The following is a 12,003-nucleotide window of genomic DNA, read 5'->3' as shown; positions in this document are numbered from 1 at the left end:
CAACTTAATTGACTAGATTTTATCATCTTACTCTGAGATGCCCACGTTTATAAAAGCAAGTTAAAGGCAAAAATTAGACGTTTTCAATATTTCTAGATAAAACTTTTTATTATAAATGCGTCGTTGCGTGAATTGATATTACTTTAACCATCCAAACACGTATGTAAGAGAAAAAACATTTTAGTAGGTAATCATTTTCTGATTTAAATTAACTTCTAGTCGTCAAGAGGCCTGTAAAATGGTCTTTAATTCCATTGTATTTTGAATCTTTATTGACTTTATTTGTCTTGGCAAGTTTAGTTTTGATTCCTAATGGTCGGCTATTATATAAATTATATAATAGGTATTGGAATATTTAAGGGAAAAAGTTGGCTGACGGCCGGGTGGATTATTCGTTAGCTAAAGGTGCATGGTTAGATATAACTTACGTAGGTAACGTTGCTTGTACCTAGAAAAAGCATTAGCCGCACCGTAATATAACATACTTTTTGATTTTGTTTCCAAAACAGGTCGAATATTCGACATATTCGAATAATCGAATTGCAAGCCCTAGCCATAACCTTTGGCCTACAGTCGAGTAGATGGCGTTAATTTCAATATTTAACAAATTAACACATATCAGTGAATGAATCAAAGTCAAATGGCGTCCTAACTGTTATAATCTTCTGTTCAAAGAAGCCAGTATTTACAGTTTCATAGTCCGGGCTACATAATTTACTTTGACACTCCGCCTCTATACACTCTATTGTCTTTGGTAAAAGAAACCATGCAGCTATACATTACAGGATACATACAGTCATACATACTTTGTTACTTAAGTAGGTACTTTAACGTCTACCGACCAATTGTGCGTGCATGTTTCGTTTAAGACATACCAACTGAAATAGCAGTTACATCAAGCATTCTAACAATTACAAACTTAAGTCGGATCAAGTTTATACGTTACGTAAAATGTTAACAAGCGGCAGAAGTTAAATAAGACATAAAGCCTCTACAGAACTTGCAACAAATCGCATGCAATTTTAGATAATTTCCGGTGCCGACTAAGTCCCTCCTTGCGTCGTAATCCTCAGTAATGAGGGTCGTGACCTCCCTTCTGGATCACCTTCTCTCTCACAATCTCTCTCCATCTGGTTCTGTCCCTGACGGTGTGGAGAGCCATGTGTACTGTGGAGTCAAAAGCGGTGCGGATCTGGTCGGACCAACTAAGTAGGTGCACCGAATTCAGTCGATCTATCGAATACCGCAATGTAACGCAAATCGCAACAATTATCGGTGAGGTGAGTAACTGAGTAGGTAGAGGCATATCCTCTAGCCACCCAGAGGCCTATTAAAAGGTCTCATGTTCCATTCCAATTTGAATCTTTACTTTGACAAATCAAAATTGCATTTGACTTGGCACGTTTTGACGTCTGGGTGGCTGGAGGTTAAAATGTTATTTCCTATTTAAGAGTTCGTATTCTATAGGTATTAAAGTTTAAAATTCATGACACACACGATATTATATATACAAGAGTACTTAGGTAAGTACTTAATTGTCACACGAACGAGTTGAAGTTTTACATAGGTTTTACAAAACTTCTACTTCTCTTTGTATTATAATTTTACAACCTCCAATAACTAGTACCAGACATTTATTATAGGGTTTTTTTTTAATGAGAGCGTAACATCGAATGTATGGGAGGGGCTTTTTGGCAGTGGGTTCGTGTGACTCTTAAACCAGTCTGCTATCTATTATTAGTGACAAACAAAGGTGTAATTCAGTTAAGTGACGCCAATTGGCATTGAACGAAAATATACGGGCTAGTCACCGTGTCATTGCCGGTACCTCGGTACTTGGATGATTGACAACTATTATGGAGGCGGATCCGAAATTTACAAATATATGATATCGATTTGATGTTATTTGCGGTACTTATGTGTCCCTCTCGCAACAATAGATACACGACTGCGACCGTGATAAGCAAATCTCATCTTACACAAAGCTACATAACTCGGCAGTAATAAATAAATAAATAAATATTATAGGACAATTTTACAAAGATCGCCCTAACTAGTCCCACACTAAGCTCAATAAGGCTTGTGTTGTGGTAACTTTTAAGTAATAAATTATTCGTTACTCAAAGACAACCTACTGCCTAAGTGCCTATACTCTTCATTACCTACCAGGATTTAAACCCATGATCACCAGTTTCGTAAAATTCAAGGTAGGTATATTTACCACTAGACTAGACTACCGTGGATGTTTAGATGATCATGATTCGATGATTGGTAGAAAACTGTACTGAGCTGAGATTAAGTTAAAATCAATGTCATATTTTAATAATCTGAATGCGCCTCGGGGGTGTGACAATCTGGCCCGATAAGACGGTGCTAGGTGCTAGTACTCCTAGTTACCAGAGTTGTGCATTATTCGAATCATTTTTCATCTAAATAATTATTCGAATAAACAATTATTCGTGGTGAGATTAGAACACCATTCACATTCATTCAGAACATTCGTTTAGAATTTCGTATAATAAATGAATTATTCGTTATTTTATTCGAATAAATTACACGAATGATTTTTGTAATACACAGTATACACACTCAGATGGCTAATCTGAATAGGTAAGCAACTCCAGCGTATCATAGAGCCAAGGAAAAATTTGGGCAGGGCCCCTACTGACCGTCGCCATCCATGAGGTGGGGACAAATGGGAATTATTTATATGCAGCGCCTATAACTACTAATCCTGGCGGGGACAAGTAGGAATACACTCGATATTTGTGATTCACCCATTATTGGTAATAATGGGTGCATTATTGGTGTATTCCCATTTGTCCCCGATTCACGTGACCAACGCCATGCATAGGGTGGGAACAAATAGAAATGTTTTTTTATGAATTTTGGATTTCCCGTTTGTCCCCGATATCGGTGTTCCCATTTGTCCCCACCTCAAAAGATTTCTAAGCAGCGTCTTTTCCCATATGTTCCTCCCGGGAACAAATGGGAATACACTCATTATTGGTATATTCCTACGTGACCGCCGCCATACGTGAGGCGGAGACAAATGGGTACGATTTATATGCACGCCTATTCCCTCAGTTTCCGGCGTGGACACATGGGAATACATCCGAAAATGGTGTGTTCCTATTTGTCCCCACACCAATAAGGTGGGGACAAATGGGAAATATATACATGCAAATCCTGTTCCATCTGTTCCCGATGGGACAAATGGGAATACATGCGAAAATTGTGTGTTCCCATTTGTCTCCACACGACACCAATAAGGTGAGGACAACGGGGAAATATTTATATGCAGCGTCTTTTCCTATATGTTTCCCGCGAGGAGAAATGGGAATACACTCATTATTGGTTATAATTGTTGCATTATTGGTGTAATCCCATTTGTCCCCTATCCACGTGACCTACGCCATACATGAGATAGGGACAAATGGAAATGTTTTATATGCAGCGCATATTCCCATCTGTTGCCGGCGGGGAACAATAAGAATACACCCGTTATTGGTGTGTTCCTATTTGTCCCGGCTTGAATGAAGTGGGACAAATTGTTCGTCTTTTCCCACATGTTCCCTAAGGGGACAAACGGGAATACCCCCATTGTTGGTGTAATTCCAGTTGTTCCCGCCCCACGTGCCCGCCAATACATGAGGCGTATTCCCAGTTCCCACACCTCAAATCAACCAACCAGATAAACCGATAGAAAACATTTTTTTTTACTATTGAAAAAGAAAATGTAAGCCTAAGCTTACAATGTAAACTAACTATTCGACAATATTATTCGCAATAATTTATTCGTGGGCTATTTTATTCGCGAATAATTCATTCGCCGAATAATTTATTCGCGAATGAATTGAACACGAATGATCATTCGAAAAAATTATTCGTCATTCGCGAATGGTTTAGTCATTCTCATTCGTTATTCGTCATTCGAATGGATTTTGCCCATCTCTGCTAGTTACAGACGGACAAATAAAGATTGCAAACAATCGAAACGAAACTGAAGCCTAGAAACCTAGCCAAATTATTTAGGTAATTATAGCCTAGGCGAAATTATAAACCTAGGCAAACTGTTACACTACCAATAGTAGCAATTCAGGACGACGGATGAAAAAGGCAACAGGCCAATACTATAATAGACTATAATAATATAAGCTAACTCTCTATATACTTAGTTAGGGATTCCAGTCTGTTCTTGTGACAAATCTTCACCATTTTAACAGTGTTAAGCGAAAACTATGCAACCATGACACGTCAGATTTTTTTTTTCAACCGTCTTGGCATTCATGTATGGAATTCAAAGGCTTAACTACGCGCCTATGGTTAAAATTATAACGGCGATTTAAACGCTGCAATAAACAACACATCGCAATTTCTAACTAAAAAAAACTCCATTTCATAGGATTACTGTTCCTTATAATTCGGCAGACATGAACATGACATTTAGCGTGTGTAATCCTCATAACAAGTTGACAACGGGTAGGTACCTAGAACATGTACATGTACTTATTATAGGTACCTACATACCTATGTAGTTAATCCAAGAAGATTATTGACTGTTGACACAAAACAAAATAACATCGCCCACACCCCCGCAACCTTCAAATCAAGAGTGAACAGGCACCTGGGCGAGCTCGCTCCATCGTAGGCCACGTCTACGCCTCGGCTAGTCTGTGGTCATGAGTAAGCCCATTCATAATATAAAAATAATTGGCCAAGCACGAAGTCAAGACTACGGTGTTCAGAGCACCGTTCCCTTTCTCTATACGCCTTACTAACTCTATGTGCTCTATTGTGAAAAAAAAAACACAACGACAGTGAAAAACGGAATTCTTAATTTGAATTTTTTCAGATAAACTGCAATCATAAATATGATTCTTACTGAGCACATTGAGATGGTCAATTGGTTGGAAAGCCCGTTCGAAATTTAAACTTATTTGCAATATAATAAGGTTGTATTTTGTAGATCTCTCTCATATTATAGTAGGCTATTCAGAAAAAAAAATATCCCACAAAAATAAGCAAGCAGAATTAAACTTTGTATCAAAGACATAAGTCATAAATTTCAATGCCAAAGTTTTAACTAAGGATCTTTCTCGCTAAAACTACTTCCTAATATGAAATTTTAATGACCAGTGTAAGCATCAGTTAGCTAGCCCTAAGCAACCAAAGATCAGGCTGCAGTTGAAAAACGAATAAAGATAAAGTTAAGCTGATAATTTTCCCGCCGTCTCCATGCTTCTTTAAGTTGGGTATTGACTGGTCAGCTGCCTGTTAGCTATAGTTTTCGCGAAAATCGCCAGGACAGTGGTGAAAATTTTTGTATGAAAACTTGCAACTTTAAATGCATTTTTTATCGAAACTATTGCACTCTAAAATGAAGTCAAAATCAGTCCATCGACTCAATTTTTTGCAAGCTTTCTAATGGTACCCACACGATTCTTACAATTAAAAAAAAATTCAGGCTACCCCTCTCAACCCCCTAAATTTCCCCCTAAAATCAGAAATAAACAGTTTTGACTTATTCACAGTGTTAGTGGTGGTACTTGCCATAACTATTCCAAATTTTAGGTACCTACATCAAACGGTCTTTGAGAAAAACGCATTTAACCGATTTGCAAGACCGAAGTGATCCCATAAGAGCACCGTGAACAATGTTTTGTACGGTGCTCTAAAAACACTGTTAACGTGGATCTTCTGCCTTTTGTAATAAGGTCCACCGATGTACAGTTAGGAGTGTCGCTGTTTGTACAGGCATGGCTCTTTTGCCGACGGTGTATTAAGGCGTCTGACTGACGGCGATCAGTGACAAGCGAGTTCTTCTCTTTCTTTAGCAGGCGAGTGTTTTTTCATATCTTCGAATTAGATGAGGTAGGTTAGGTTAGGTACATCTAAATTAAGAGTTAATACCTACTTTAACCCTAACACTGCATTCATTGTCCTTGGCGAGTCCGTTTCGTTACGTGGACTGATTCTTTCGTTTCTTGTACAAATAGATAGCAGGGGGGTCTACGCAGTTTAGGTACATTTGGCCGGCGCGCCGCGCGGAGCGGCAGGCGTATGGCAGTGGGATGCCGCTCGACCGCACGATAGTCGTGTCACGTGGCGCTCGCGCAAAGGAGATTCACCGTTCGTGCGCGGTTATGTTTCAATTTTGTTGCAGGCGGCGAGTATAGTTATAATTTTTTACCTAAATGGACTTTTGTGAAGGAGTGAATTTTCTGTACGGTAGTACTATTAGTTATTCTGTGTAGATAGTAAATCGATACTCGCTCTATAGCCATTGGTGAGACAGCTGCCTAACTGCAATAGCAAGACTGGTATGATACTAATCTGACGTTGGGGTACGGAGTAGGGGGCAATAAAGGTCCCCCGGGTTATCGTATAGCTGACATTTGAATGGATACTTTGAATGTGTGACATATAATGTTTCGGTTCATAATACGAGTAGACTCTTATTAAGTTCCTATCGTAAATGCAAATAAATAGTATCAATGTAAGTAAATATTACCTACTCAGAAAAAAAATTGAGCTCAGCAGTATTGGTCCATCTGGTCAAAAAAAGTTAGGTACCTCCTTAAGGGGCCCACTGATTAACAGTCCGCCGGCCGGTATCGGCCTGTCAGTTAGAATAAAATTTTGACAGTTCCGAACAACTGACAGGCCGATACCGTCCGGCGGACTGTTAATCAGTGGGCCCCTTAAGACTAGTTTATAACTCTTAACATTCTTAACATAATACAAATTATCTTCTAAGAGCCTCTACTCACCACACTGCTGATTGCACGCAATTTTAGATAAGTGCTCGGCTAAGGGCGCTAAATAGGTGCAACGAAATCAATCGATCGATCAAATGCCGCAGTGTAGCGCAAATCGCATGCAATTCGGTGAGGTGTGTAGAGGACCTAATTAACCTAATTCAGATTCTTACCATTATTGCCACCAATACTGGAACTCGATCCTTTCTGCCAGATACTGTGTTGTGTTCGCAGGCTGGTTAATTCCGCTGTAACAATCAGAACCAACAAAATAGAAATTAGAATTAGAAACGTCAAATGTATTTAAAATTCATTATATCTATACTAAGCAGCAAGACAGCAGCGAGACGCCCTATCTATCGGACGCCCCAGATATCGCTGTTGCGACATAGTGGAGGCGGATCTGCGCGAACTTCGAGTCAACAATTGGCGACAGGTCGCACAGGACCGAGAAGAGTGGCGCTGTCTTGTGTCGCAGGCTAAGTCTCATTTTGGGTCGCTGAGCCAACGGAGTAATTAAGTTATATGTATACTAGCGACCCGCCCCGGCTTCGCACGGGTAGGACCTTATTAAATTGTACACCTAAACCTTCCGTAAGAATCACGATATTGATAGGTGAAAACCGCATGAAAATCCGTCCAATAGTTATTGAGTTTATCGCGAACATGCATACAGACGCCGCGGAGGATTTTGTTTTATAAGGTGTAGTGATAATCCGTTAAAACAGTTTTATTTCAATTAGAATCAGTTAAAATAAATTCTAATAGCGATTTCCCGTTTGCATGTGCCTAATTGGGGTATTTGACTACTAGCATTGACATAGATATCTAGGGACTGGCTTTACGGGCAATAATAATGAGGCATGACAGGGGCCAGTACAGCGGTGTGACACCGCTACAACGCGATTAGTTGATGAGTTCGCATCACGCGCGCGATTGGTTGATGAGTTCGCATTACGCGCGCTATTGGTCGCAACTAGTTGCGTTAGACCGCACGATTGGCTGGAATTCGTGAGTAACACCGCTGAACTAGTACCATTTTTAGTGCCCGTAAGCCCCGTCCGTAGATATTATACGTCAATGACTACTAGTCAAATCAGTTTCTTTTTTCGAACTGTCAAAACAAAACCATTTTGCTACTATGGAATTTATATGAAACACTAGCATGTGACGTCACAATCAAATTACCTACTCTTTATAGTTTTATACGGGTTTTAAAATAGAAATTTTGTTTAAAAATAACTGCTGTCTACATTTCTCTATTAATCTTTTGGCCCCAATTTCACCACGGTGACAGGTGCGACAATTGTAAAATCACTGTTGCTGACGTCACAGGCATCCATGGGCTACGGTTACTACTTACCATCGGGCGGGCCGTATTCCTGTTTGCCACCATCATTGTTTTATTAAAAAAAACTTTATTATATCGGAAAACAACAGATATTTCTTTTGCGAAGTTTCTGACAATTGTCAAGATTTAGAAGAATGTAGGTAATTCTTGACAGGGGGCTATTCATAAATTACGTCATTTCAAATTAGGGGGAAGGGGGGGTCTGGACATCGGATGACGGTAGCATGAAGTAGGAGGTAATGGGGTCATTTGAAGCATGATTTTTGGATGATTATAGGGGGGGGTCCAAAATCGTCAAAAATCGATGACGTAATTTATGGACAGCCCCCAGGTAATGAGTTATATGTCGGAATTTCGTGACAATTGTAGTGTTTTTGTGACAATTGTCATAAACTTAGCAAGAGAAATATCTGTTTTTTTTTTCGATATAATAAAGTTCTTTTTAATAAAACAATGATGGTGGCAAACAGGAATACGGCCCTCCCGATGGTAAGCGGTAACCGACGCCCATGGATGCCTGTGACGTCAGCAACAGTGATGTTTTACAATTGTCGCACCTGTCACCGTGGTGAAATTGGAGCCTGGTGCTTTATTTCATGAATGGTGAAAATAATTCATTTTAAATACAGTCAAATAGCCTATTGTGATCCTGATCTCATTTCAATAACAATCGCAAATACTTCAACAGTATTATCATCAGAAATCTTAAGAAAATGCCCAATGGGTCGACAGCAGAAACTTTTAAACCTATGCAAATTGGTTTCTTTAGTAGGTACACAAATTTGCAAGAAGCTCTATTCTAGTCACATACATCGTTGTCAAAAGTAATAAAAAGTACTTATGTCAAAATTTTACCGTCTCAGTGTTAAACACATTTGCTGCACAAACTGCACATTCTGTTGTATTCTGCTTCGGTTTTGTTTTTATGTTCTGTGTTGTTTTGTGTTTGTTTTATGTGTCAATGGGTACACTGAAAATCAGCGTCGTAACACTACTCATGTGCTGCGACGCCTGCGACACATGCTGAGTGTTATCCTTTTCTGGAACCACTCGCAACACTGTAACTCCAAATTTACCTAGATTTAAGCCTATTTTAATGTTGTTGTGTATACATGTGTGTTTCCAATAAAAGCATGATTCATTCATTCATTCAAACAAGTACAAACAGAAACACTCCTCACTGTACATCTGTGGACCTTATTACAAAAGGCATAAAGTCCACCGATGTACAGTTAACAGTGTGGGCGATGGTACAGTAACCATCAGTGCTATCAAGTTAACAATATGCTGTCCAGTTTAACCAAGGTTCTACTTAACTGCCTTTTAAGGAGGTTCCAGTTAAGTAGATTATGGTCCTTGCTTGTGGCAGAGACAGGTAAATATAGACTGCCAATCTTAGTAGTGTAGCATCACTAAGGTCTCGTAAATGTTAGAGTAGGTACTTTAAAAAAAAAAATTATTGCCAAAAAAACGAAAATTTACAGTATAAGTAGGCTTAATACTTATAGTCGGCGATTGAATGAACTACTTAGCATAATCGCTGATACATATTTTGAATAATTTAAATAGTGTTTTGACTTGTACCGGACACATATTGACATATTTGGTCCATTTAGTTTGGCAGAAAAATAGACTGACATTAACAAACATCTGTCAAATCTAACAATCCATCATTTTGACATTTCTGTTTGTTAGGAGGAGACAAAATTTAACAATGATTAGTAAGAGGGTGCAAAATTTTATGAATAAGGGTATAAGTCTTTATCTTCTTTATATATAAACGCGAGCGGCTTTGACGGTAGAAACAAATTAAATTATGCTCAAACAAAAGAGCGTAAAAAAATAACACTTTTGAATCGACAACATATATCCGCAAAATTCGTATTGTCGCGTATTTTGCATTTAAAAGTGAAAAAATTTCGACAAACAATACTAAAGGCTCAATTTGTTGGTTGACATTTGACAGCTATGCGTTGCGTTTAGAAACTGCAAACATGCTTACAAGTTAGGTTGGTCGTATTTTTTTTAATAAAAAGCAAGACGAATATTACTGTTTATTTGATGACTTTCCGGTATGTATAATGGTTATTATTTGCATTAAGTTTCGTTTCATATGGATATGTATACCGGTATAATTATTACATAAATTTGTTTTTAAGCCAGAACGTGCGATAGTCTGTTACGGCTTTTAAGACGATAGCAACACTGCCTAGACGTCAACGACGGCTGTTATTCGAAAATACTTTATCCGGTACTCCAGACGTGATAAAAACCTGTTAAATAGTGTATTGTGTGTGTTAACAATAAAAAATAGTCACCGAACATAGTGCAAAGTGCAAACGCCATCGTAACGTAACGAGATTTGAACTTCAAAGCGTTCCATAGGTGTATTGTGTTTAGTATAAACATCGGTCTCTCAGTTGTATTTTAATATTTCAGAATGATTCCAAATATTCTTACATGTCAAGGCACTACTAGCTACCTGGAAATGCAAGTGAAAGCAACCTTGAAGCAGCTGTGATAGACTAATAAGTGAGCGAGATGAAAATGACGTTGTTCAAAGAAACTTTGAGTTAAGTGCCAGCTGACTGTAACACACTCTGATTAAGTACATTGCCAGTGTGAAACAGTGCAAAAAGCTACAGTGTATTGTGGACATATTTAATAACTGTGCTTTAGACTATGAATCAAATTTGAGGTGTATCGGTGAATTGGAAAGTCAACTGCATAAAGCTAATAAGTTATCTCCGGAGTCAATGTAAGTTGAATATAAGATTAAATATAATAAGATATATAGATAGTATATATGTCGCAGTCAAAAGTGTGAACTGGTCAAAAGAACTTTTAACCGACAAAAACAGGCAAAACTGCTTTTGACTGAGCATGTTGGTCAAAAGTAGTTATACCTGAAAATCATTGGTTAATAGTAATTGTGTTGTGACTGTTACTATCAGTCAAAAGTACTCGCAGAGATAGGTAGCAGTGGCGTGCACTTCATAAAGGCAAAAAGGCACTGCCTACCCTACTATAATTCCGATGTCTATCCTCTTAAACTACTTAATTTAATTTATACCTGATCGTACTATCAGTAATCGATATAACTTAAAACATTCTAAAAATTAATAAGCGCTCCATCTACCGGTTAAGCTTTGTCATCAAGTCATCATCTATAATAATTCTACGCGACGAAGTTTACACCACGCGGCACTAGCGCCGCTACGTGCCTTGCACGGCAAAGACAGAAAACATTTCCGTCTAAATCTTTCTATGTGTGCCTCCCCGTGAGTCATCGTTACGCGGTTACAGTGTAGTGGGCCTTCCTATAAGTACGAGCACACAATTATACAAGTAACGCACACATTTAGACGCAATAGGCAGTGTCTTTCGTACCAAACATAAACGAATGACGCCCGAAAGTTTCCGAATAGTTCCGATGTTTACGTGACTATTTTAAAAAGTAGCATTTGCTATGGTAATTTAGTGCAAAAACGAGACTATTTTTTTATTCGTTTACAGTATTTGGTTAAGTTTATTTACATTTTTTATTCGGTCGCCATTGTTTGTTTGTTTTGGTGAGTTTATGAGATAACAGTTAACAGTTGCCGGAAATAATAAAGTGCGATTAGTGAAAAAATGGATAATTTTATCTGTGAAAGTTGTGGGTGTGTGTGTGCAAACTATTAAAAATGATGCGTTTTCGAAGCTTTCGTTTAGCCAAAAAGAAGTAATTGAAAAGACTTGACAACAAAATGAAAACCATCACGCAATTTTTTTGGTGAGTTAGTAGCTCTCATTTTTTAAGGTTCCGTACCCAAAGGGTAAAACGGGACTCTATTACTAAGACTCTGCTGTCCTTCCGTCCGTCCGTCTGTCATCAGGCTGTATCTCACG

The 12,003-nt window shown here is 38.4% G+C and overlaps 1 protein-coding gene across 1 annotated transcript in view; it reads right to left on the bottom strand.

Annotated features, from left to right (window-relative positions):
* LOC134799112 (uncharacterized) overlaps nt 1-12,003 on the bottom strand; it is a 41,709-nt gene that overhangs the window by 23,400 nt on the left and 6,306 nt on the right. The window contains exon 2 of the mRNA XM_063771510.1: nt 6,935-7,009. Coding sequence (XP_063627580.1) covers nt 6,935-7,009 — 75 coding nt within the window. The remainder of the gene's footprint in view (nt 1-6,934; nt 7,010-12,003) is intronic.

This window comes from Cydia splendana, chromosome 18, assembly GCF_910591565.1.
Source record: "Cydia splendana chromosome 18, ilCydSple1.2, whole genome shotgun sequence".
Taxonomy (NCBI): domain Eukaryota; kingdom Metazoa; phylum Arthropoda; class Insecta; order Lepidoptera; family Tortricidae; genus Cydia; species Cydia splendana.
Note: the sequence above shows the minus strand (reverse complement) of the source record. Positions and strands in the feature narration are given on the sequence as shown.